Genomic DNA, 27,920 nt, shown 5'->3' with positions numbered 1-27,920 from the left:
AGGAATCCAGGCAAGAGAGCAGAGGCCCAGGGCAGGGGAGTGAAAGGGCCAATTTAATGAGAAACTACAAACTGAGACTGGGCCACGATTCACAGTGACAGGAGGCCATGCAGTGGCAGTGCGAGACCAGGAAGGACAGTGGCAGGATACAGCAGTCCAGGTGAGCAAGTTCACAAACCATTCAGGAAAAAAAGAAAGGATGAGGCTGGTGTCCACCAAGGCAGTTCTACACTTGTGGCTGCTCCTTCCTCGTCCCTAGCCCAGTGGGCCTGCAGGAGCAGGTGTGAGCAGGTACAGCAACAGCCTGTCAGCCGGGGCAAGGGGCCCGGCACTTACAGGGAAGGAAACCCATGGAGAAGGCTCTGCACATCCAAGCGCACCCACAAGGGGGACCCTCTGCCATGTCTTGCCCAGCTGGGACACACCAGCCACTGGGCAGAAGTCATACCCACACGCAGTGAGGACACAGGGCAGACGGGAAGGGGCTAGGCTCAGGGGCTCCTTCCGGCCCCAGCAATACAGAGTTCACAGAGGCATGGCCTGAAAGGGGGTCTGCACACTGATTCAAAGGGACAAGTTCCTTCTTAGCTACCAGGGTCTGATCTCTCACCCAGGTACACTGTCCTCTCTACCTGACACCAGGCAGCTCTCGGGCACTGGGACAGGGTATTAGACACCCTGGGTTTCTATACCTGAGAGTTCTGAGGGCCAGAGTTGGCAGTTTTACTTCCAGCCACCATGCCCCACCTCTAGCACCCCAGAGACGCAAAGTACCCAGAAACAAACCCAGGCTTCGTGACCCTGTGCTACGTGGGTCCACCTGACTCCAGACAACTTACCCATTCTCGGCCCAGCAGGTCAGAAACAACTGTGGCCACAGGCCTGGGGAACTAACTGGCTACTGCTCTGGCTGCTTTTGGTCCCAGGGGCAAAGACTCTGGACTGAATCTGTACCTTGTTTGGAAATAGAGGAATCAGGACCCCAGCAGGAGACCCCTCCCAGCTTATCTTCCTGATCACACACACCAAGCAGACCAACAACACACAAGCTCAGTGCCAGCCCCCTGCCACCCACTGACCCTTGGCCTTAAATCCCAGCAGAATTTTTGCCAGAAGAGTCAGTTGCTCAGGGCAGGGCAGGTCGAAGAGGACAGGACTTCTAGGGGATGGTGGCACAGCTCCCAGCCCCAAGTGGGAGTGGGAAAGTGACCACTGAGCGCAGGGAGCAAAGCACAGGGGGCCAGACTGACAGGCGGGGAAGTCCCGAGTCCCAGCTCCGTTAGCACAGGCGCTTGTACGTGTAGATGTAGGCTTTGCAGCTGGGGCATGTGTGCGTCACATCCTTGAAGTCATTGATGAGGCAGGGGATCAGGCAGCAGCCCAGATCACATCTGAATCAGAGACAGGGAAGAACAGGCTGAGGCCTGCTGCAGGGGAGGCAGAGGCAGCCAGTTGGCCCTGGTGCAGCCCCCACCCTACCAGTGCCCATACCACCTACCCCATGAAGCAACAGAAGAAACCCAGCACAAAATTCATCAAGCCAATCTCGTAGGAGATCTTGGTGGTGATGGCTTGCTGGCAGTGGGGACACACCGTCTGCACAGGTGCTCCCTCAAAGATCTCTCCCTGCAGCACTGTCACCGTGGTGGCAGCTCCTGAAGGGACCAGGACTGTGGCTGTGTGGCCCCCAGGGCCAGGGTAGGGCCCTGGCGTGTAGGGCCCTGGGGGGTAGTAGCCCATGGGTGGGTGGGGGCCTGGAGGTGGGTAGAAACCTGGAATGGCACAGAAGATGGAGGCGAGAGGTCACTGGCCTGCCACCTGCCCCAGACAAAGAGATCAGCGCAAAGCCCCCACGGTCCACAGCGCCCAGCGTGCAAGGCTAGGCCTCACACTTCCTACCGCCCTCCTAACGGGCCAGTGGGAGGCCTTACAGCTGGGGCCCTAAGTCAAGTGGGGCCACATTCTCCCAGCCCTTCCTGGTCCCCACCCCTTGGGGACCATGACAGATGTCGCAGAGAGCCAGGCACATGGCCCGGTCCCTCTGCTCCTCTGTCTCCAGCATGGAAGGACAGGGCACTCAGTCTCAAGCCCATGACCAAGGGAGGGAAAGCCTTGCGGGTCACCCACCCCTCTCCTGCACACAGGGCGCCCCTCCCCACCCATGTCAGGTCCTAGTTTGCCAAGGACCAGCCCTGCCCGAGCAGCCTGACTAAGAGTCCCACCTTCCCACGTCCACAGTCCCTGTCCACACACAGCCTGAAACCTAGGCCAGGGCTGGTTGGGCGTGTTGGAGTCCCTGCCCTACAGCAGATGCCCACCTGTACTAAGGACAGCCAGCACAGGCCAGACAGCAGCCAGGAGTTCCCCATGCTCCCCTCAGATCCCTTTCCCACTCACCCGGAGGCATGTAGGCGCCATCTGCACTCATGTGTGGGGGGATGAAGCCAGGCTGGGGCATTGGGTGACCCGGCGGCTCATAGGGTGGGGGGCCAATGTCCGCAGGGGGCAGTGGCATGCCTGGAGGGGGCTGCATCACGGCTGGGGAGGAACGGCCTGGACAGAGAGAGGCAGAAAGAGGAGACTGAGCTGGAGTCTCTGCACGATGAGTTGGACCAGAGGCCACTGTTTTGGGACACAGATGGGGCCCAGGGGTAACCCTGGAGTGGGCATCACCACTTAGAGAGTCCCAACCATGCCATGGGGGCAGGGGGCTGCAACAGGGAGGAGCCTCAGGAGTAGTGACCCCCTACCTGGAGTAGGTGGGGCTCCACTTTTCTCTTCCAGAAGTGGGGCTGTGGGGCCCCCAGGATAAGGAGGGGGAGGCTCGTTGGACATCTTCACTGCTTCTCCTGGACATGGAGGGAAAACCCAGACATGAACTAAGCTCCCAGCCAGGTTCCTCTCCTTCAGCCCTGGGGGGTGGCTCAGATGCTGCACAAGGCGTGTGAGCATCCTCAGAAGGGGCTGCCTCCAGGCACTGGGGATCCTCCACCTTCCCCAGGGCCACCTAGCCCAGAGCCACCATACTCACCTCTCAGCAGTCACCTGCTCTTCCCTGTTTCGAAGCTGGAGGGCAAGGACAGAACCCAGTAAGCAGGGCCCAGTGAGGTAAAGTCCCCCAGGGAGCCTAACTCAGCACTTGCCCCACAAGAGAGCAGTTTGGCACCGAGCTCTCCCCTCCCCAAACGTTTAGCAGGCACTAAGGCAGTCAGAGGAGACACTGGACTGATCTCTGCCAGACGCTGGACTGGGAATGGGGATTCTGGGGGATTTCTTACCTCAAATCCTTGCTACTCAGAGAAGGGAGGCAGGTGAGGCTCCTTCAGCTGCTGGCCTGGAAGGACAGGGAACAGGCAGGGCTCCAGGAGCTGTTTCAGTGGAAGGAAAGGCAGGGCCCTCAGCAGGGAGCAAGGGCTGCCAAGCCAGGCCCAGGGGCCTGGGCATACCACACAGTTCCTCCCCTTCCCACATCAGCCTTCTCCCTGGCTGTCACTCTGTGCCATCCACACACCCGACCACCCCTCCATTCCTCGGTCCCATCAGAAGTCTGCTTCCTCCCTCCCCCAAGACTGTTGGCACCCAAGGGCCACGGCTGGGCCCTCTGCATCCCCTCCCACCAAGCCTGAGCTCCCATGCATGAGGACTGCCAGGCAAGCTGTGCTCTGGCCTGTGCCCTTCTGGTTTGTTTGTTGAGGCAGGGGTCAGGGGGAAGAAGAGTCAAGTGAAATCTTTTCCCTCATTTCTGTCACCAAACTCTGAGCACAGCTCAGAAAGGTGGGAAGCTTTTGCTGTTACTTAGCATCATAAAGGACTTGGGAAGTGGGGTTCAGTTACCTTAGCTAAAAGTAAAACAATGAGACAAAAATCAGTTTCAGTGGAACAAAAAATACAGGGAGAGGAGTGTTTCCCAGAGAGCCCAGCACCTGCAGGGGATGGAGGGCACATAAGTTTGAATATAAAGTTGAACAAATCAGGGGCAGGGCCAGAGGAACCAAGTCCAAGCTCTTGGGTTCAACTATAAAGTACCATGGCAGTTTGAAAACTGAAAGGGATCAAAAAGCTGTTAGAAGAAAATGCAGGCATCAATCTTTACGACCTTCGATTAGGCAGCGGTTTCTTAGATATGACACCAAAAGCAAAGCAACAAAAGAAAAAAAACTTAGAGTGGATGTCATCAGAAAAACTCTTGTGCTTCAAAGGACACCATCACATTTTATAATTCATAGATCTGATAAAGGACTTGTATTAAGAAATACAAAGAACTCAACTTAATAACAGAAAGACAACCCAATTTTTAAAAGGATTTGAACAAAGACTTCTTAAAAGACAAATTGCCAAAAGCACATGAAAAACTACTGAGCGTCTTTTCATAAGGGAAATGAAAACCAAAACCACAAGGAGACCATTTCCTATCTACTAGATGGCTAAAATTTAAAAAGTCAGTAATAGGCATTATGTAGAGAAACTGGAACCCTCATACACTGCTGGTGGGGGACAGCCCCTGCCAGTCTTTTGAGGAACTGCCAGCCCCTGTTCCCCTTTTGAGGAACAGTCTGGCAGTTCCTCAAAAGGTTAAACCTAGAGTTACCAGATGACCCAGCAATTCCACCCCTAGTTATCTGCCCAAGAGAAATGAAAACCTGTCTACACAGAAATTTGTACACAAATGTTCACAGCAGCATGAATCATAATAGCCAAAAAGTGGAAACAACCCAAATGTCCATCAACAAAGTGGATAAACAAAACCGTAGGCTGCCCAGACAATGGAAGACGATTCGGCTATGAAAAGGAAGGAAGCACTGACACCCTACAGCATGAACCCTGAAAACATGCTTGGTGAGAGAAGCCAGACACAAAAGGCCACATACTGTATGATTTCACTTATATGAAATGTCCCCAGTAGGCAAACCCATAGAAACAAAGTACATTAGTAGCTGTTTAGATCTGGGGGAGAGGGGGAAATGGGGAACGTGGAATCTCCTTCTGGGGTAATGAAGATGCTCTGAAACCGATTGTGGCAACAGTTGAACAATTCTGTGACTATACTAAAAACCACTGAATTGTACACTTTAAATGGGTGAATTGAATGGCACATAAATTAGTCAATAAAACTTATTTTTTTAAAAAATGAGGGAAAAGAAAATTAGTCCTACTGCAGCCCGTCTCCACATGTCCCTGCTGGTCTGTATGCACAGGCACCTGTACCTTTTGGTTTTGTTTTGTAGAGACGGGGGTCTCACTATGTTGCCCAGGCTGGTCTCGAACTCCTGGCCTCAAACAATCCTCCTGCCTCGGCCTCCTAAAGTGTTGGGATTACTGGCAGGAGCAACTGCGCCCAGCCCATACTATATAAAAATATAGTTGCTGTCCTGACAGTTTTAAATCCTTTTTTTTTTTTTTTTTTTTTTTTTGAGACAGAGTCGCGCTCTGTTGCCCAGGCTGGAGTGCAGTGGCGCAATCCTGGCTCACTGCGACCTCTGCCTCCCGGGTCCCAGCGATTCTCCTGCCTCAGCCTCTCCCAAGTAGCTGAGACTACAAGCACACGCCACCTTGCTTGGCTGATTTTTGTATTTTTTTAGTAGAGACAGGATTTCACCACATTGGCCAGGCTGGTAAATCCTTTTAATGCTGTGTCACACATATTCCATCTTACAAGACTCCGTGACCACTGATATTAATATTCCACAAAATGGGCATACTTGACCAAACCCTATTAAGGCATTTAGGCAAGGCCCTACTTGCTGCTTTCATGAAATACAAGAGAACACCTCTGTCCACCGCTCTTTCCCTTTTGTTAGATTATTTCCTCAGGCTAAGCTTGTCAGAGTGAGATGACTAGGTCAAAGGACATGAGCATTTTATGCCTTTTTGAAAGGATGCCAATTTATAGTGCCAGTTATTAATTTTAATATTAAAATGACACTTATTTTTATATGCATTTCTTTGGCAATCAGGAGACAGAACATCTTTCCAAGTGTTCAGAAATTACACACTCTTCTGAGTTGCCTTATTATCCACGGAGGACATGGAGGCCCAGAAAAGGATGGGGCGGGGCATAAGTCTAGGACCCCGGCATGACTCTCCCACCCTCCTGCCCGCAGAGTGAATTCCAATGGCACAGGGTTAAGAACAGGGAGCAGTGGCCAGGTGCAGGGACTTATTCCTGTAATCTCAGCACTTCGGGAGACTGAAGCTGGAAAATGAACTGAGGCCAGGAGTTCGAAACCAGCATGGTCAACATGGCAAGACTCTTGTCTCTACAAAAGAAAAAATTTTAAATTAGGCATGATAGTGTATGCCTGTAGTCCCAGCTACTGGGGAGGCTGAGGCAGGAGGATCACCTGAGCCCAAGACTCAGAGAATACAGTGAGCCATGATCAGGCCACTGCACTCTAGCCTGGGCAACAGTGCGAGACCCTGTCTCAAAAAAAAAAAAAAAAAAAGAACAACAGAGAGTAGCGGCAGTGCCTCTTGGAGCTGGTCCTGGGGTCCCTTGCCCAGGCTGCTCCTAGCCCGCCAGGTGTCCTCCTGCAGGGGAGAAGAGGGCAGCCTTTCATGGGGCTTTACCTGCGTCTGGAAAACTGCTCCAATATGTTGAGTCGGAATAAGTGCCAGCCCCTGCTACAAACTCCCAGACTCCCAGAAAATGCTCCCTGGCACCTCTGGGTGGCACCACCATCCACCAGTGGCCCAACAATGTGGTCTGCAGGGGTCTTGCTCACCAGGGAACGGTCCAGGCCCTGGGATGCTCTGAGCAGACCAGGAAAATAAGCTGCACTGTGCTTGGTGAGTCACTTAAGCACCTGCAGATCCCAGCCTGGGTCCCTTGCACGGAGCACACACACACGCACGTGTGCACACACACCCCATCTCTGAGAATGCAGGTGTTGCCTTTCTCTGGCCCATCTTTTCATCAAAGTCAACAGATATAATCCTATGGTCTCTTAGAGCTCAAAAATTCTATTTCTGGAATTCCACATACAGCTTTGCCCATGATGATCGGGTGCAAGCGCACAGGGCAAAGCCCTCCTTTGGTGTCCACCCAACCTGGGTACAGACAATGCAGGCCACGGGGAAGCGTTCGGACCTGCACAGGGCTGGCTTCCACTCCAGCTCGCTGGCCACACCAGAGCCCACCTTCTCTTTGCCCCTTACCGGGGGCTGTAGGGCCCTGTTGCTCCTCCGTGTCTTCCCCACCTAGGGCCATGCCTGCTACTCACTGCTCCCTCTCACCCCTCCATATCCACATGCATCCTCCTGCTGTCTTCCTGAACCCCAGCAGAGACTGCAGGGCAGATCCTTCTCTACCAAGGAGAGGTATCTGGGAAATAGCTCATGAAGATTTCCCAAATTCAAACACCCATTCTCCCAGTGCCTTCCAATATAAAATCAAACGCATTCCCACAAAACCATGTTGTGTAGGGTGTAATAAAAACTACAAGAATAATCTTTCAATCACACGATCAAAAGCAAAATAGTTTTCCAATAAAATGAGTACTGTTCAAATTAAGCTACAAAATGGAATATGTCTGATCTGAAAATGCAGCCCCAGCACCTCTGCTGTGGGAAGGTGCTGGTGAGGGAGGGGGCTGGGAGACCTGGGGATCTGCCCAGTTCCCAACAGAGGAGGAAGGGGAGACTTGGGGGGTCTGGGGAGCCCACTGAAGTCAACCTGCAGCCCTGACAAATCCAAGAGAGGCTTCTTGGCCTTCTTGCTTTAAATCTTGGATTTATAAATTGTAAACAAAATAGGTGCCTGTTTGAAAATCTTTACAAGTTCAATCATAAACTTAATAGTAAGTCACTCCTCTGGGAGACCAGAGACCTCTGCAAAGTCTACCCCTCCACACCCTCTGGGTTCTGTGGCATGTGAAGGTGTGGAGAAAAAACCTGTTTCTCCTCTGCTTTCACACCATAACAATCAACAGAAAAGACTTCTGTGGCAAAACATTTGGGGGTTTCTCCCCAATAACAAGCAAGCAGTCAGTTCTGCAGCGGACACCAGCTGGACGTCTTCTAGTCGCATTCAAGTCTTATGCTACTGTGTCAGATCCCACAGGTTGAGGGCTCAGTCCCATGACTGCCCCCCACTTCTGATGTCAATCGCAATTCCTAGCTTGCGACCTGCGCTTCTGACAGACTGGCTATAAATCATTATCTTGGGAGCGGATTCCTTATAAGAGGATTAGCTAGTCTTTTGTGGGTGCATCTCCCCACGGCCCTTCCACCATGGGATGACACAGCAAGAAGGCCCTTGCCAGATGCTGGCAGTGCCTTGATCCTGGACTTCCCAGCCACCACAGTTTTGGTGACTGTGGGTGACTGACGGTGGGGCTTAATGGGAGGTGTTTGGGACGTGGGAGGTGGATTCCTCATGAATAGATAAACGCCCTCCCTGGGGTGGGGGAGAAGTGAGTAACTTCTCACTCTGTTAGTCCCTCCATCCTAGCTCGTTATCAGAAAGAGCCCAGCGCTTCCCCTCCCTTTCTCGCCCCCTCTCTCGCCATGTGATCTCTGCACACAGAGACCCCCCTGTGCCTTCCACCATGAATGGAAGCGGCCTGAGGCCCTTAACAGAAGCAGATGTTGGCACCATGCCATCCTGTAAAGCTTGCAGAACCAGGAGCCAAATACTCTCTTTTCTTTATAAATTACTCAGCCTCAGGTAATTTAGAGCAACACAGATAGACTAAGACACCAGCCTCCAGAACTGTAAGGAGATAAATTCCTCTTCTCTATAAATGACCCAGTCTCAGTCTCAGGTATTCTGTTAGAGAAGCACAATGGACTAATACTACATCAAGACTTGACAAGTGGTAGGTTTTTTTGTGTTTTTTTTTTTTTTTTTTTTAGACAGAGGCTCGCTCTATCACCAGGCTGGAGTGCAGTGGCACGATCTTGGCTCACTGCAACCTCCGCCTCCTGGTTTCAAGCGATTCTCCTGCCTCAGCCTCCCGAGGAGCTGGGACTACAGGCGTGCCGCCTGGCTAATTTTTGTTCCTGCCTCAGTCTCTCCGGGTAGTGGGATACAGGTGCCCACCACCAGCCGGTAATTTTTTGTTTTTTAGTAGAGGGGTTTCACCATGGTCGTTCGCCTCGGCCTCCCAAAGTGCTGGGATTACAAGCGTGAGCCACCGCGCCCGGCCTAATTTTTGTATTTTTAATAGAGATGGGGTTTCACCATGCTGACCAGGATTGTCTCAATCTCTTGACCTCATGATCTGCCCGCCTCGGCCTCCCAAAGTGCTGGGATTACAGGTGTGAGCCACCGCGCCTGACCGACAAGTGGTAGTTTCTTAAGGGTTAGCTGCACAGGAATTGGAAGCCTTAACAATGATTTTTTTCTAATGTGTTACATAGAAGTCATTGGTGTACCTTGCATTTGGAATGGGTCTTTTACACAGACATGATTTCTTAACATCATGTGTTGGTCACCTGAAAATACTGGTTCCTGTAATGCAGATCTACCAATGCTGACACATCTCATTGAACAATATATATTTTTTAAAATCACATTGCTGGTGTCACCACCAATGTCATCATTAAAGTCACTAAATATTGTTATGCTAATCATCATTTGAAAGCTTGAATTTCATCACTGGCAACAAAGCACTAACAAATACAGAAACAGCAACATATACAAAAATAAAACGTCAGTTGTTTCCCTTGAAGTAGCAAGTTCACTATGCTCATTTTCAAGAAAGCATATGCTAAATATCCAAATCTGAATAACCACAGTGTGTGCCAGTTGTTCTTCAAGTGAAGCTGGAGTCCATGAAAAGGGCAGCTAGTTCAGCCCACACTTCAAATGAATGCACGTGTGCTTTTCCTCACGACAGCATCAAACTCCATTTGACATACTTCATGTGTGAAAACATGTGGACTCATGGGTCAGGACTTAATAAAGGTGATTTTACTGCTTTTTCTGATGCAACACTGGCATGTGTGTGTGTGTACTGTGTGTGTGGTGGTGAAGACTCAATTACAACAAGACCAGCACAGTGTGGTGCCCGTCTTGAGTCAGTGCAGGCCCCACAGCTTCTTTCCCCACTGCTCCTACACCATCAGTGTGAAAGCCATCACAAACAAAGAGGCACGGTGACAAATCATGGCCGTATTATTATTAAAACACTTCTGATCCTCAGCCTCCCGAGTGGTCTCAGGAAGCCCCCAGGAGACTGCAGATCACATTTCAAGAACTGCTGTGCTAGAGGAACCCCCACTAGGAGTTAAGGGGTGCGTATCAGCCAAGTGCAGGGCTGGGACAGGGCTTCACAACCAGAAGGATCAAGAGTGGCCTGCAAGTCTTGGAGTCGCTCCTGGGGAGGCCCTGAGTTTGTTGTTCTGGCAAGGCCCCACCCCAGGGATGTGCTTGCCACCCCGTGGAAGGCTTTAAATGAAGCAAGCGGTCAAGAACATGGGCTCTGGGCCAGGTGTGGTGGCTCAGGCCCGTAATTCCAGCACTCTGGGAGGCCGAGACAGGAGGATTACTTGAGCCCAGGAGTTCGAAACCAGCCTGGGCGACATGGCAAGACGTCATCAATATTTAAAAAAAAAAAGGGGGGGTGGCTCTGCATCAGGTTAGTTCAAACCCAGACCCCCAGACCCACCACTTTCCAGCTGAGCGAGCTGAGCCTCGGTTTCTTCCTCTGTAAACAGAGACGATCATGCCTACCTCTCAGGGTGACAGTGAGGTTGAAGAGAGACAGTGTGTGTGAAATGCCTGCAGCAGGAACGCTGGGCCTAGCACACAAAGACGCTAAATAAATGGAACCTGCTATTATTATGCTTTATTAGGCAACTTCCAACAGGGAGGAAAACAACAGGTACTGACGCCTCTGCCATGGGGTGGCTTCTGATTCCCAATGAGGGATCCGGGTGCACGTTCACTAATATGAGTACAAGGGGATGCCTCTACAGGATTCTGGAGGGACTTGCAATCAAAACCCTGCCCTAAGCTCAGCTCAGCAGCATTCCCTCACAGCACAGCTCAGCTGGGCCACCTGTTCCACGGGAACCCGAGACAATCCTTTGAGAAGGCAGAGACACTAGCAGTCCTCCAAGGGCCATCTCTCCTGGTGGGCTGTGGAAATGCCAAGGGCCTGCCTGGGAGTGCCCAAGGTTGGCAATGCCCCTGGAAGGATGCTCCACCGAAAGACCCTGGTGGCAGGGGCTCTGCAGCAGCCGCTGCCCAGACACATTTCTCAGGGCTGGGCTGGCTTGGCGCTGCATCCCCAGGAGGTGCTTACCCACGTGGCAGCCATGGCATCGGGACGCCAGCTGGCCTCAGAGGGGCTCCTCTGTCCCCAGGAGGCAGGTCCCAGGCACCCAGCCAGGAACAGGGCTTTCTGCTTTGCTGGGAAAACTGAAAGGCCGCTTTCTGCCTCGCCTGCAGCTTCCATGTGCTGAATAAAGGCGGCGCCCACTGCTCCACGAGGGGTACAGCTGAGGTAAAAGACAAACACTCTCTGTGCTTCTTGGGTCTGAAAAGAGAATGGCAAGGCCCAAACCAGGTCTGGAGGAAAAGGCCAAAGCAAGAAGCGAGCCAGAAGCAAGCAGGAGCTGATGTGGGCCTCAGGGAAGATGCTCTCAGTCCAGACAGCAGCACCCTGCAGGGACAGGGCAGCGGGAAAAGGAGAGCACAGAATCTCCACCAAGGGTGCAGGCCTGAAGGGGACCCTTCCAGGGAGGCTTGGCCCACACTAGGCCTTTCCATCCTGTGATATCTCCATCCAACACACAGATTAGTTCAAACCCACCCTGGAAGGCGGTGTGAGAATTAAGTGAGGCATGGATATAAAAACTTACTGAACCACTGCAACAGGCCATGCAGCGTGAGGGTCATTAGGAGGGGGACTGTTACTTGCAAGGGATGGCCGCTGACTCCCTGCACAGTACCACGTAGCTGTTCCGCCTTTTCTCCCAAGCACCCCAGGGCTGGGCTGAAGCACACTCTGTGAGGTGACCACGTAACAGAGGCCCTCTAAGGGGAGGGCGGGGGATGGTGCTTCCTTCTGATAGTTACTCAGCACATCCTCCGTGCCAGATACAGGCTGGGGATTAAAGACATGTCCCTGGCTGGGCGCAGTGGCTCACACCTGTAATCCCAGCACTTTGGGAGGCTGAGGAGGGCAGATTACGAGGTCCAGAGATCGAGACCATCCTGGCCAACATGGTGAAACCCCATCTCTACTAAAAATACAAAAATTAGCTGGGCGTGGTGGCACGTGCCTGTAATCCCAGCTGCTTGGGAGGCTCACGTAGGAGAATCGCTTGAACCCGGGAGGCGGAGGTTGCAGTGAGCCAAGATCGCGCCACTGCACTCTAACCTGGCGACAGAGCGAGACTCCATCTCAAAGGAAAAAAAAAAAAAAAAAAAAAGACACATCCCTGCCTTCCAGAAGCTTACAGTCAAGTGAAGAGGACGAGCATTAAATAATCACCCCCCCTCGCCAAAAAACCACAAACACAATTACATCTGTGACCAGTGGTGTCGAGAAAGTCCAGAGCACAATAGAAGGACAGCAAGATCGCTGTTCTGAAGCTCTAACACCATCTCTTCAAGCAAGCCTGGGAGGAGGTGGCGGAAGAGTTAATGAGACCAGCAGGCAAAGGGAGGCATGGGGACAGCAGAGGGAACAGTGAGTACGCAAGGCCTAAGGAAGGAGGGCTGTGCCCCTGAGGGTGGCCAGATGGCAGCCTGGGGCCCTCACAGCGACCCGGCCACAGGGGTTGTTCCAGAGCTCAAATACCCCAGATCTCTAGGACAAGGATGACAAGGCCAGCTGGGCAGTGTCCCAGGCCATTCTCAGGCTTTAGGCTTCCCCAGGAGACCTCCGGCACCATTCAGCCTTGTTGCACTGTGGCACTTGGGAACAAAGACAGTGGCCTTCTTTGCTTGACTGTCAATAGAATATTGGGAGAGCACAGGTCTCCCTGGGACCCTGCCTCGCCGCTGGTGATCTGCAGCCCTAGATAAATTCCTCAACCTCTCTGAGCCTCAGTTTTCCCACGTGGAAAATGAGGTTCTTGGAAGGTTGAACAAAACCCCACATGTAAATGTCCAGGCTGTATTGCTGAAGACGCCTTCCATGAATGACTACGCAGATAACACCACCCATACAGAGCTGTGCTGTATTCCTCCGCATCACACTGCAAAGGAAGAAGGCAGAAAAACAAGATCTCAAACAGCAATGTTCCGCCTAATGAAGTACAGAGTGGAGACTGCCAGCTGCACCCAAATCCACTCTCTCCCATTCTTGAATACAGACCTCCACTTTCACTCAGGGCAAGTCTATCAACCAAGAGGGTCCCTGAGCTTTCTTAGAGTGACAAAGCTCTGGCTGATGAGCTGTAAGCAGAAGTGTCCAGACCATAAGAAGGCACTCAGGGCAAGCCGACTCAGCCCAGAGCCAGGCCCTTCATCTTTCCTGCCTTCCTCTCATCTGCCACCTGGAAGATGGATGCCATGGCTCCAGTAGCTGTGCTTCACCATGAGAACCTTGGGATGGAGGCCAGTGCCTAGGACAGCCATGGGACACCACACCAGCAACAAACTGACCACCTCCCACATCTTCCACATGAGTGATAAAACTTGTTTTACTGGTTAATTATTGGTAAATTAATTTCAGGTTAAGTATTAACAAGTGTCATTACAAATATACAGCATAGACAGGTGCAGTGGCTCACACCTGTAATCCCAGCACTTTGGAGGCCAAGGTGGGAGGATTGCTTAAAGCTAGGCGTTCAAGACCAGCCTGGGCAACGTAACAAGATCCCATCTCTACCAAAAAAAAAAAAAAAAATTAGCCAGGTATGGTGATAGACGCCTGTGGTCCCAGCTACTTGGGAGGCTGAGGCAGGAGGATTGTTCTAGCCCAGGGATTCTAGGCTACAATGAGCTACGTCACACCAATGCACTCTAGCCTGGGTGACAGAGTGAGACTCCAACCCCCCTCCACCACAAAAATATATCTCTACAGTTCCTTAGGCCTGAAGGAACACAAGTTCTCTTCAAGTGATCCATGATCAAAAGGATCACGGCTTTCTTTAGGTCACACAACACAGCCTCAGCCAGTACAGAGGCCAAGGCATGGGGAATACTCCCTGGCGGGAAGGCTGAAGCAGATGCTTCCGTAGTTAAAACAGGCCCCGAGGGAAGTACAGCTGGTTGCCTTGGAGCAAGGACACATTCTTCTGCAACTCCAGCACTCATTTCAGCATGACCACTGGCTCAAGGAGGAGCTGAGGAGGACGATGGCGTGCAGTGAACGTTAATAGAGCGTGCACTGTTTGGATGCAGGTGCCCAGCACAGGGACACGAAGGAAGTGCTCCAAGTGAGGAGGTGCTCAAAAGGGAGCCCCTGCTGTGAGACTGCTCCTGGGCCCCAAACCCTCTCCACTCCTCTCTCCACCATGCCCTACCCAAACCTGGGGCTAATCCAGCCACCCCAGTCCATGTGGGACCAGGCCAGGATTCCCTGTGGCCTTTCAGCAGCTGACCAGAGGGATCTTATTCCCAACGCTGGGTCATGAGCAGGAAAGAGGAGGCCCTCCACAAAGGTCCACTCAGTTGCAGAGCAGCCTCTAGTGAGGCTGAGCCCTCCCAAGACTAAGGGAGGTTGCCAATGTGTCCCCTTCTCTGGGATCGTTGTCCTCGACTGCCAAGTTCTAGCACAGGCAGGCCTGGGAAATCCTGAACATGGCCCATTTCCCATTGTCCTGATGGAGGCAGGACGAGACAGTCCCTCCCTCAGATAACATCTCGGGTGCCTATGAACCATTTATTTATTTTTACACTTGAACATGGGTGTATCTGATGCCTTGGGAATTCTAAACACTTCAAAACAAGCTCAACCTAAGTCACAGAAAGGACCAGAAAACAGATCTGGTTTTCCCATCTGCTGGCTCTCCTCCCACCCAACCCTACATGTTCCCCCTCTATCATGATGAGTCTCAGCGGAGATAAGACACCAGCCTGGCCAGGCACAGTGGATCATGCCTGTAATTATGGCACTTTGGGAGGCAGAGGTGGGCGGATCACGAGGTCAGAAGTTCAAGACCAGGCTGGCCAACATGGTAAAACTCTGTCTGTACTAAAAATACACAAATTAGCTGGGCATGATGGCGTGCGCCTGTAATCCCAGCTACTTGGGAGGCTGAGGCAGGAGAATTACTTGAACCAGGGAGGCGGAGGTTGCAGTGAGCCGAGCTCACACCATCGCACTCCAGCCCAGGCAACAGTCTGAGACTCTGTTTCAAAATATAAAAAGTAGCCGGGCACGGTGGCTCACACGTGTAATCCCAGCACTTTGGGAGGCCAAGGCAGGCAGATCACAGGTCAGGAGATTGAGGCCATCCTGGCTAACATGGTGAAACCCTGTCTCTACTAAAAATACAAAAAAATTAGCCAGGCATGGCGGCGGGCGCCTGTAGTCCCAGCTACTCAGGAGGCTGAGGCAGGAGAACGGCGCAAACCCGGGAGGCGGAGCTTGCAGTGAGCTGAGATCGCGCCATGCACTCCAGCCAGGGCAACAGAGCGAGACTCCATCTCAAAAAAAAATAAATAAATAAATAAAAATAAAAATAAAATAAAAAAGGTATCAGCCCAACCCCATGGCCCCAAACACCACTGCGCCCTCCAACAGAAGCACGAGCCCTGTGTCGCAGGCAGAGCTGCAGGGGCAGAATCTTGCACGAGTGGGGCACAGGTATCAGGCCCCACACCCACTACCCTGCCCTGCCACCTGACTCTCCAGTCTCAGATTTTTTTTCATCTGTGATATGGCGGTAGGAGCAGCCCCTTATCAAGAATTGTGATGAGGCACGGGAGAGGCCATGGGTGAAGAGCACACCACTCGGCCTGCCACAGGAGCCTGAGAGAGGAAGTACAAAAGAAAAAAGAAGACACTGTTGCTTTTTTTTTTTTTTTTTAGATGGAGTCTTGCACTGTCACCCAGGCTGGAGTGCAGTGGTGGGATCTCAGCTCACTGCAAGCTCCGCCTCCTGGGTTCACACCATTCTCCTGCCTCAGCCTCCCAAGTAGCTGGGACTACAGGCGCCCGCCACCACACCTGGCTAATTTTTTGTATTTTTAGTAGAGATGGGGTTTCACCGTGTTAGCCAGGGTGGTCTCGATCTCATGATCTTGTGATCCACCTGCCTCGGCCTCCCAAAGTGCTGGGATTACAGGCATGTGCCACCATGCCCAGTGACACTGTTGCTCTTAAGCAGAAGCAAAATCAAAAGGCAGAGAGGACTCAAAGAATGGTTCTAAACCTAAAAGTACTAAGGCCTCTAGGAACTAGGATGATGACAATTACTATGCAATGTATATCATGCTGAATTTTAGTCAAACCTCCTGGCAAACCACTCTCACTTGCTGACACTCCGTCCACGGCACGGGGCACAGCATAGTAGATTGGTACAACTTTTCTGGACAGCCTTGCTACCTGTACACTCTTACGGACTCAATTCCACTTCAAGGTATTCGTTCTAGAGGTAAATGGACGTGTGAACACAGATTCGCAGGCAAAGATGTTTATATGCACCACTGTCTTGATGTTCAAGAAAATGGAACTGGTTACATGCATGTGATTAGCTATATAATGTAACTGCATTCAGCCCCCAAAAAATGATATAGTTTTGTTTTTGTTTTTTGAGATGGAGTCTCCCTCTTGTTGCCCAGGCTGGAATGCAATGGTGCAGTCTCGGCTCACTGCGACCTCTGCCTCCCGGGTTCAAGTAATTCTCCTGCCTCAGCCTCCTGAATAACAAGGGTTACACATACCCAGCACTACGCCTGGCTAATTTTTGTATTTTACTAGAGATGTGGATTCACCATGTTGGCCAGGCTGGTGTCGAACTCCTGACCTCTGGTGATTTTGCCCGCCTTGGCCTCCCAAAGTGCTGGGATTACAAGCATGAGCCACTGTGCCCAGCCCATGATATAGATTTTTATTGACATAGAAAAATGGTTTTGATATAGCAGTGAGTGAAGAATAAAAAAGCAGTAACATGGTGTGATTCTTCTTTAGATGTATTTACATACATAACACATTTTTTTGTCTTTGTTTTTTCCTTTTTGTGGAGAACAGGGTCTTGATATATTGCCCAGGCAGGTCTCGAACTTCTGAGCTCAAGCTGTCCTCCCGCCTCTGCCTCTCTAAGAGCTGGGATTACAGGCATGAGCCACTGCACTCAGCCATACCACATATTAACAGTTTTTCTGGGCAGTAAGAGTTTAGGGGATTTGTTTATATGTAAGTACACATACAGAAACTTTCTATTGATGTGGAGTTTCTAGTTTTTTAATGGTGGGCAGCACCTTTACATGACTCCTTCCTCAAAATGCTCATTGTCAGACACAGTGGCTCACGCCCATAATCCCAGCTACTTGGGGGGCTGAAGAGGGAGGAACACTTAACCCAGGAGGTGGAGGCTGAAGTAAGCCATGATTGCACCACTGCACTCTAGCATGGACAACAGTGGGGAACCCTGTCTAAAAAAAAAAGGCTGGCTGCGATGGCTCACAGCTGTAATCCTAGCACTTTGGGAGGCTGAGAGGCAGGCAGATCACCTGAGGTCAGGAGTTTGAGACCAGCCTGGCCAACACGGTGAAACCTCATCTCTACTAAAAATACAAAAATTAGCCAGGCATGGTGGTGCATGCCTGTAATTCCAGCTACTTGGGAGGCTGAGGCAAGAGAATTACTTGAACCCAGGAGGCAGAGGTTGCAGTAAGCTGAGATCGCATCATTGTACTCCAGCCTGGGTGACAAGAGCGAAACTCCATCTCAAAAAAATACATATACTCCTCTTCAATGCAGAAACACACCTCAGACTATAATCTGATTTCACCTACAGGAGAAAACGCTCTGCAGAGCAAGCCAGAGGCCTGGACTGCTAGTGGCCTCCTCTCCGAAGCCAGCCCCTTATGCCCGTAGGTCTCCCATGAGTTTGGTCAAATGAGTCAGTTCTGCCAGATCACCTCCCAGTACTCCAGGCAAATGGAAAGTTTAGATCTGTAAAGTTGGAATGTAAAGACCTCAAAGTCGTGCTAGCCTAGGAGACCCTGCCAGGAGACCCAGCAGGAGGTCACGTGACCAAGGAGGGCTGCTAAGAAAGTCCCCCATTGGATGCATAATAAAAACGAGAGTGATGGAGCCCATGCTGAGGACACAGCCCCGGCCTCCCAACTCGCCCAGTGATCTCGTCAGGACTCTGAACTACCTCCCAGGCAGAACGCTGCTCAAGAGCTTGTTCTTGCATGTTCTCCTGCTGGCAGAGAAAATGAAGGAAGCAGAGACAAGAGGGGAAATGCAGAGCAAAAAGAAAGAAACAGACACAGCTCAACCACAAGTGAAAAAACAAGTCATCTGCACCTGTCCCACAGGCAGGGCTTGGTAACTACAGGGCTGACTAATTTTAGAAACAGCATGAACCTAAAGAACCATCACTTAAGCGCTCAAAATGGACCCCTTAAAAAAAAATCCTTCCGTCTGCCTGTACTGAGCAGACACAAAATGGACAGTCTTGGGTTGACTCTATTCAACCAGCTGTCTGTTGGGTGAGATCAAGACACACCATTGCAATCGACAAAAAAGCACCAGGCCGTTAAGTGCAGTAAAGACATGTGGCCACTCACGGCCACCCAGGTGGAAGAGTCTTAATTCAGACACAAATGTCTCCTGGCCCTCCTTAGCCAGGGAGCTGGGCTCTGCCCGCAGCCAGGCCTTGCCTGAGTCCCCCTATTGCGTGGGTCGGGGTGGAATGTGGAAAAGCAAACCTCTAGGCTTTCTTCCTCCTAATGTGTCAGTCACCATACATACCTATACACAAAAGCTCCTCCTCCAGCAATTTTCCCTCAGAACAGTGAGGAGAGTGGCTCACCCCTGCGACATTTACATCTCTCATGTTACAGGGCATTCTTTCAATTATTTTGAAGACATTTCTGCTGGGTGAAGAAAGCGCTCTAGGAACTGAGAGTGGGAATCTCATTTGTATTTTACACTACATTAAATGCAACAGTATATAGCATACAGAAATTTAACTGAGTTTCTATCACTCTTAGTTGGCATCTGACCCTAAGAATTCACTTATACCGGTTGGGTGTGAAACAAACTGAATTAGTAGTTTACACTGCATTATATGAAATAGTACATAGGCTGGGTGCGGTGGCTTACGCCTGTAATCCCAGCACTTTGGGCGGCTGAGGCGGGCGGATCACTTGAGGTCGGGAGTTCGAAACCAGCTTGGCCAACATGGAGAAACCCCATTTCTACTAAAAATACAAAATTAGCCGGGTATGGTGGCCCATGCCTGTAATCCCAGCTACTCGGGAGGCTGAGGCAGGAGAATCGCTTGAACCCAGGAGGTGGAGGTCGTGGTGAGCCGAGATTGCGCCAGTACACACCAGCCTGGGTGACAGAGCGTGACTCCATCTCAAAAACAAAACAAAAAAGAAATAGTATATAGTAGGCCAGGCACTGTGGCTCAGGACTGTAATCTCAGCACTTTGGGAAGTCAAGGCAGGAGGATCGCTTGAGACCAGGAGTTCAAAGCTGCAGTGAACTATGAGTGCACCACTGAACTCCACCTGGGCAACAAAGCAAGACTCTGCCTCAAAAAAAAAAAAAAAAAAGAAAGAAATAGTATACAGAAGTTTATTAGGTTGGTACAAAAGTAACTGCAGTTTTTGCCTAAGTTCCTGTAACTCTAAGTCAACATCTGGCCCTGAGTTCACTCATGCTGGCTGGGACAGAAGACTTATTCCGAAAGCTTGGGAAAACAGGAGCTCACGTCATGATTGGGATTGCCATATGCATGGCCATGTATATATTTCTCTATGACTCAAACATCAGAGACCAGGCTGGAGTGCAGTGGCATGATCTTGGCTCACTGCAACCTCCACCTCCCAGGTTCACACAATTCTCGTGCCTCAGCCTCCCAAGTAGCTGGGACTACAGGCGCCTGCCACCACGCCCGGCTAGTTTTTTGTATTTTTAGTAGAGATGGGGTTTCACCGTGTTAGCCAGGATGGTCTCGATCTCCTGACCTCATGATCCGCCTACCTCGGCCTCCCAAAGTGCTGGGATTACAGGTGTGAGCCACTGTGCCCAGTCTTTTTTTTGTATTTTTAGAGACGGGGTTTCACCATGTTCGCCATGGTCTCAAACTCCTGGCCTCAAGTGATTCTTCTGCCTCAGCCTCCCAAAGTGCTAGGATTACAGGCGTGAGTGTCTGCGCCTGGCCAGAGAACACCTTTTGGAGGTTGAAAGGCCATCAGAGATGACTGAGTCCAAGTCTAAACTGCCATTCATTTCTGTCTTAAATGTTTACTAAGCACCCATGGAAGACAGGTGCCCTGTGAAGTGCTGGAGATGATGGTGGGCAAACAAGCGGTGGCACAGCCTGGGGAGCGGTCTCCAAGGAGAGAAGTGGCTGCCCCAGGCACCCCAGCTGCCTGGAGATGACAGAGCCAAGACAGGACCTCAGCTGTCCTGACTCTCTCCTTCCACATCACTGTCAGCCCTGTTTCTTTTCTCAGACATTCTCCAGAAACGGTTTTCAAAATACACTTGAGTGGGATCTCACACTCCCAATAAAGTGCTTCACACGGTGCAGCTCACAGTGCAATTCCATCACATGCATTCCGTTTACATAGAATTCATGGTACCCAGGACAAAAAGCTGAAGCGGTGCTGCCCAGTCCCCTGCTTTCCCTGGGGAGGGAAATGGGACACAGAACGTGCTGTTTCCTCAGGCCCCGCTGGGCCTCTGGCAGGGGGAGTGCCTCTGAGCTAATAGGCAATTCAAGGACTTTAGAGGACAGTTTGACTAATGAGGTCTTTGCTCTGCTAGTTGACTTTAGAACCTAACCCACTGAATGTGTACTGAAGAATTCAACACAGCATGTAAAACAGCACCCCCAACACTCAGGGAACGACGGAACACATGCAGACCACGGTCCCTGCGTCTTGGCTCTTAGGAAGATGAGACGGCTGAAATGCAGGCATGGTGTATCATTTTATTCATCCAATAAGTATGGACCACACACTATGTGTGAGGCATTTCCTAGGCACTGAAGATGGCAGATCAACGTCTGTCTTAATGGCAGGCACCTTCAGTGGGGGGTTGAGGGCATAAAATACAGAAATAAAACATCGGGCCTGGCACAGAACAAACCGTGGCACGGAAGGAGGAAGAACAAGGGGTTGCCGCAAGGCTGCAGTTCTCACCAGGGACAGCTCCACTGAGCAGGGAACACTCCCTGTGTTGGAGGACGGGTGAGCCAGGTCCTCTGGCCACAGCAGGATGCCCACTTTTACCCTGAAAAGCCAAGAGGCTTGCAGAGAGCTTGGGAAATCATGTCGCCCCGCGATTCTCCATTTTCTGCACTCACCTGCCGTGCTAATCCAGTCCTCCAAAGTTCTGACATCAAGTAGGTGGCTCCTAGAGCTGGGGAGCCTGAGAGCACTCGGCCACCACCTCCAGCAGGTATAGTTCCTTTTTGGCCAATTTTACTGGGGCCACAGAGAAATGTGTGATGGTGTGGCCGCTCTCCCTGCAAAGCAGCTAAACACACACCACAGAACCTGAGCTTGACCATGCTGGGGGCAGAAACTAAGGCCTGAGGTCAGGTGACACAAAATGCCTGGGGAATCTGAGACCTGTGAAGTGCTCACTTGAGGCCTTCTCCCCTGAACAGGGCAGGACTCTTCAGGTTCAAGGATGAGGCCGTTTCACTCAGCAAAGCCATCACCATCCAAGTTCCTCTCTCTTTTGTTTAAGTGACTACCTGTTTGAAAAGACTCATCAGACCCTCCATGGAGGTCACTCACCTCATGGTCCCTGCCCTCAGGGAGCTGCCGATGCACCTGGCAAGACAAGTAACACTTGAGAAGAACTTATTTTTTTTTCTTTTGGTGAGACGGAGATTTACTCTTGTTGCCCAGGCTGGAGTGCAATGGCACAATCTCGGCTCACCGCATCCTCCGCCTCCCAGGTTCAAGCGATTCTCCTGCCTCAGCCTCCCGAGTAGCTGGGATTACAGGCATGTGTCACCACGCCCAGCTAATTTTGTATTTTTAGTAGAGATGGGGTTTCACCGTGTTGCCCAGGCTGATCTCGAACTCCTGACCTCAGGTAATCCGCCCGCCTCGGCCTCCCAAAGTGCTGGGATTACAGGCGTGAGCCACTGCGCCCGGCTGAGAAGAACTTATAAAAAAATACACAGGCAAGGCCAGCAGGAGCTGTCACCTCTGTGACAGCAGGTGCTCCAGCAGAGAAAAGGTGAGGCCTGTCAGGGTCTTCACAGCCCTGCAGGGAGGTGGGCAGGGAATTCTGGGTCTAGGGCAATAGAGTCATTCATAACATGCAGAATTAGAAAGTTGTGATCAGGGCCATCTCCCAGTCAGCCCCATAGCTCCTGGAGGGCAGGGTCAGGCCTTGGGGCCAGTTTCTCCAAGGTACCAGGCAGCCTGTGAAACATGGGTGAGTGGGTGGATAGGCTGCAGCTTGGCTGCTGCTCCAGGCAGGAACTCTGCTCTCCAGCCAGCAGACCCTTCTGTTCACTTCACTCCCACTGCCAAACTGGATGGCTGAGAGGTGCTCCAGACCTTTCTCGTCCCCTTAAACCATGACCAGTCAGCAAGTCCTACTAACTCCATGGTTCAAAGGCCCTCAGATCCACTATCTCATCTAACAGTCAAGGGTGACAGGGAAGAGTCTAGACTTGGATCTACCACGACCCTACCGGATCTTAACTCACACTCCTCCAAACTATCTCATCCCCCAACCCTTCCCAAGCCCACCCCTGTACTCTTTCCCTGGCCTCCAAACACGCCCACACCCCACTTCCCTGCAAACCTGGGCTTTCCTGAGGATTCTGCTGCCAGGGGATTCTCTGTCCCTTGTCTTATCTCCCCTCAAGAATCCTGGGACTCTCCCACTTGTATTGTTGGGCCCTGCTTGGCGCCTGGTCCATATGCGTTGAAGAAATGAGTGCACGGGTTTGGGGTTAACCTAAGTGGACCTCCTGTGCCATTCTTTTTTGTTTGTTTTGAAACAGAGTCTCACTCTGTTGCCCAGGCTGGAGTCCAGTGGTGCGATCTCGGCTCGCTGCAACCCCCAACCCCCGAGTTCAAGCAATTATCCTGCCTCAGCCTCCTGAGTAGCTGGGATTACAGGCACCTGCCACCACACCTGGTTAATTTTTGTATTTTTAGTAGAGGCGGGGTTTCACCATGTTGGCCAGGCTGGTCTCGAACTCCTGACCTCAAATGATCCACCCACCTCAGCCTCCCAAAGTGCTGGGATTACAGGCATGAGCCACTGCGCCCAGCCCCTCCTGTGCCATTCTTAATCCAAAGGCCCAGGTTGAGAACACAGCCGCAGCCGAGATGGACTCCACTGCCTCCTTAGGAAAGTACTTACGTTCATAGCCAAATATCCAGACAGGAAAAAACACCATTTCTTGAATTCCAGTCAACTCCATGACGCAGTGATCACAATGGGGCTGGGAGAGCCCACGTCTCCCTCAGCTGCTCTCCCGCCACCCCTGCTACTTCAGGGCCAGCCATGGGCCCTTCTCTGCCATTATTTGGCAACCATGTGCAAGTCACTTAGACACTCTGGCTGCTGCCTCAGCTGGCCAAGTCCCACTGTGCTGCCACCTCCCTGGCTGACAGGTGAGAACAACGCATGTTCATAGGGCGGTACGCTGCAAAGAACCCTATTTCCTCCTGCTTCCCCAGCCTGTCAGGCCGCTGTTTGCATGTTTTTTTTTTTTTTTTTTTGGTTTTTGTTTGTTTGGTTTTTTGAGATAGAGTCTTGCTCTGTCACCCAGGCTGGAGTGCAGTGGCACAATCTCGGCTCACTGCAACCTCCATCTGCCAGGTTCAAGTGATTCTCCTGCCTCAGCCTCCAGAGTAGCTCGGATTACAGGCATGCACCACCAGGCCCAGCTAATTTTGTATTTTTAATAGAGACGGGGTTTCTCCATGTTGGTCAGGCTGGTCTCAAACTCCCAACCTCAGGTGATCCGCCCCTGTCGGCCTCCCAAAGTGCTGGGATTACAGGCGTGAGCCACAGCACCCGGCCTGCATGTTAATCAGAATTGTGACAACCGAACTCGCTTTCTTCCTGAAGTAATACGGGTTGAAATTCTCCCTAAACCCTCCCAAGGCAACTCTCGCACCCTTCTCTACCTGCTTCCATCTGTCTTGCCCTCTTTTCCTTCTTGGGGGGAAAACCCAGACACTGGGACTAGATATGAATTCAGACTTAACTAGCATTGATTGAATAATTACATCTCAAGAAGACCCTCAGTGTTTACTGAACCCCCGTTACACCTCCTTGCAGTAAGAATCGATGGTACTGGATCACTCAATATACAGACCAAGCCAGGTCTCACCCACAAATCAGGAGCACTGAAAAGGTGACAAGAAATGTTTTCTGGAAAAATGATCCAGTATTACCAAAAATGCATCACAACTGCTTTCAAGGAAAGAATCAGAATGCTGCTGGACCCCCTCACCCTGCACTGCAGGCTTTGTATTGGTTTTGCTTTGTCCGCTGTCAGGGGCCCTTCATCTCTTCAGCACTAACAGCAGATGCAGGCCTTCCTGTGGCCTGGGTGTTGTTCTTCACCTATCACAGATGCAGCCAGCAAGGCCTGTCTGTCACACAGCTTCAACGTGACAGAGGTCTCCATGTCTAGGCAGCCCTGGTCCCAGGACACCACCACTGTCACCGGACCACTGCCTGATGACTCACAGAGTAGGAGAAGTGGTGACCGGGGCCATCAGGCCCACGGGTTCAGGAGCTGCCAGACCAGTGTCTCCCAGAGTGGACAGCCCTCTGGGCATGGGGAGATTCTGGCCCAGGCACTAGGCGCCCCCACCTCTGCTGCACTGTATTGCAAGGCAGCCTCTACCACCTCCCACAGATACTGTGGCTGGGAGACTCCTGACTAGGCAGAGACAGAAACAGAAACTTTTTGTGGGATCTTAGAAAGGGGCACATTTCCATTTTGAGTAATCTATTTCCAAGTCCCCTCGTGGGGGAAAGGGAACCTCCTGTCACCACTGCCAGCCTGGCTCGCTCTCTCCATCCTCCCCATGGAGCACCAAGGTCCTCTGCAGAGCTCTCCCTGCCTGCCACCTTCTCACCAGCACTGCCTCCACCTACAGGACAGTGACATGCTATAAAATGCCACAACTTTAACTGCCACATTTCCCTGTGTCCTCCTATGAGTAAAAACATGTCCTTGCCCTTGGAACCATGTTCCTCAAAGTGGAGACAAATTTTCACAGGGCCTATCTTTTCTCTCCCACTCAGGCAACTGAGTAGGGTGAAGGGCTGGCGTTTGTGGCTAAGGAACAAAAGTACCTGGGCCCAAGGGCCTCAAAGCCATGGCCTCTAGTCCATCAACACCATGAGCTCAATTGCACTACACACCCCAGTTCCCCTAGACCTTAGAAAACACACACTTAACTGGTAGGTTCAACCTGGACAAGCTTGCAGTGTAAAGAGCCGACACGGAGCTGCAAGGTGATGACTAGCTTCAATTACTGCCAACGTGATCTGCTGGGGCAAGCTGGCCTTTGGGACGCATTCCGTTAGCTCCTTCTCAAAACAATTTTGTTCCCTGAAGTGTTACTTTACATCACACAGTCAATGTTCTGCTCTTACGGTGAATCTAGAACCATGGCTGGCTGCTCTTAAATCCTTGTAAGAAGTTGGGCATGGTAGCTCCTGCCTGTAATCCCAGCACTTTGGGAGGGTCAGGCGAGAGGATCGCTTGAGCCCAGGAGTTAGAGACCACCTGGGCAAAATAATGACACGCCATCTCTACAAAAAAAAAAAATTAGCTGGGCATGGTGGCGCATGCCTGTAGTTCCAGGTACTCAGGAGGATCGCTGGAGCCCAGGAGTTTAAGGCTGCAGTAAACGTGACGGCACCGCTGCACTCCAGCCTGGGCCACAGAGCAAGACCCTGGCTCTAAATAAATAAAAGAATCCTTGTAAGAGAACCTGTAAAGCTCTTCCCTGGTTCTCCCATCCTGTGGAAAACCTCCAAACTCCTTCAAATTCTCAAGGGTGAGAGACGGATTTCTAAATACCCAGGGCTTCCATTAAGGTAAAAACCATTAAGAAGATAAAAAAGTCAAACCCAATAAACAACAATTCTAAGACTCTAATTAATGATATGTATGCTTATTTGGGAGGGAAAGGCACTGATATCTGCAACTTACTCTGACACAAAAAACAAGAGGGACTGCTGGTTGGACAGATATGTGATGAAATACAATAAAGTGTTAACTCTACATTCTAGGTGGTGGTCTGTGGGTGTTCACTGTAAAATTCCTTCAACTTTTGTATGTTTCACGTTTTTCATAACTGAATGTGTAGAGCGGGAGTCTTCTGAGACTGGGAAGTGACTGGACATAACCTTTCCGATTAAGGGCAGAGGGCAAGGCAGAGCTGGCACACCTCCCTCCACCCAGTTCTACCTAGATCGGCCCCAAGGGAAGCAGCAAAGAACCCAGGAGAGCAGTCACTTGCCCACGCACCGCTCTGCCCAGCATCAGGCCCCAGAATACAGAAGAAACTGGCAGAAACGCTAAGGAACGTCCCTGACCCGGGCCCACCATCCTCCTTACTGCGACAGGTTCTCAGCCACAGCTGCGCCCGGGAATGATCTGGGGAGCCTACTAAATGCAGATTCCCGGGCCGCGCGACGGAACTACAGCATCGCAACACCTCGAGTGGGCCCCAGGAATCTGCCCGTTTCCCAAGAGCCCCAGGTGGTTCTGACGCAGAAGATCTTGAGCCCACCTTTGGAGGAACTCACAGCGGCTCGCCCCACCTCACCTAACACCTGTTGAGAAGCCCCCCAAGGAACTCGCTAAGCCAAAGTCCTCGAAGACGCGACTCCTAGCCCAAAGCTAGGCCAGGCCGTCGCCATCTCCGCCGGTGATGCGCGGCCGAGCGCCACATCCCGACTCCACACGTCGGCGAGCCGGGCGCGGGTGCAGGACGCTGCTGGGCTCCCGGACTGCCAAGGTCACCCGCGGGGCTGGGCAGGGGCTGGCTTGGGCTCGGCAGGGGCTGGCTTGGGCTCGGCAGGGGCTGGCTTGGCCACGGGGCTCCTCCTCGACCCTCTTTCCTTGAGAAAACAACTCCCGCCCCTCCCCTCCCCGTCTCGCCCTGCAGGACGGAGATGGCAATTTCCACAACCTTCCCTGACGGAAAAGCGTGCGGGCGAGCAGGCTGCCATTCCGGGCGCACAACCCCGCGGCACACAGGGGGGCGCCCGCCCGGGCCCCGCCACCGCAGCGGCTTCGACATCCCCAGGGCCGCGCTAGGTCTCGGCAGCGCCCTGAGGGGAGGACGGGCCCCGCCATGCCGCCCCAACCGCCGGCCCCGCTTTACCTCCAGAAGCCCGGTGCCCGAGGCCGGCCGAACGCGGAGACGGGCCCGGGTCCGGACAGGCGCCGGCAGGACAAGACCCTCAGCCCCGCGGGGCTTTGCGCGCACACGAACGCCCCCCCGCCCACCGCCCGCCCCACAGCCCAGAGGCTTCTAGGACTTGTAGTCCGCCCGGTCGCCCCCCACAGCGCGCTCTGAGAGGCTGGGGACTACGGTGCCCGGCATGCACCGCCCAGGCGCCGCGGGCGGGGGCGGGGAGGGGGCGCCACGGTCCGAGGTCACGCCCCGACCTGAGGGGAGCCGGCGCCCAGACCCTTCCCCTGGGGAGGAGGGCTCCCGCGAGAGGCCGTCTCCGAATGCGTCCAGGCGACTCACCGTCCCCGCAGCCCTGGGGCAGCGGCCGCAACAGCACGACCGAACGCCTCAGCAGCTGGCGGTCGCACTTCTGTCACAAGGAGGCGGGTAGACTTTGGACCAGGGCCGAGGC

At 52.2% G+C, this 27,920-nt stretch overlaps 1 protein-coding gene across 2 annotated transcripts; it reads right to left on the bottom strand.

Annotated features, from left to right (window-relative positions):
- Positions 1-31: 31 nt before the first annotated feature.
- On the bottom strand, positions 32-27,920 carry CDIP1 (cell death inducing p53 target 1). 2 transcript variants are annotated; one of them, XM_032144806.2, is made up of 6 exons: positions 27,809-27,920; positions 3,279-3,368; positions 2,751-2,849; positions 2,398-2,553; positions 1,499-1,772; positions 32-1,391 (listed from the first exon to the last, which is right to left on the bottom strand). In XM_032144806.2, exons 3-6 carry the CDS (start codon positions 2,833-2,835, stop codon positions 1,280-1,282), a joined length of 627 nt encoding a protein of 208 aa, XP_032000697.1. In that variant the 5' UTR covers positions 2,836-2,849; positions 3,279-3,368; positions 27,809-27,920; the 3' UTR covers positions 32-1,279. The 2 variants fall into 2 exon arrangements, with proteins under 2 accessions (XP_032000697.1, XP_032000696.1); XM_032144805.2 differs by lacking the exon at positions 27,809-27,920 and adding an exon at positions 27,437-27,545.

This window comes from Hylobates moloch, unplaced genomic scaffold (assembly GCF_009828535.3).
Source record: "Hylobates moloch isolate HMO894 unplaced genomic scaffold, HMol_V3 SCAFFOLD_23, whole genome shotgun sequence".
NCBI lineage: Eukaryota > Metazoa > Chordata > Mammalia > Primates > Hylobatidae > Hylobates > Hylobates moloch.
This window is presented reverse-complemented; position numbering and strand designations above follow the sequence as displayed.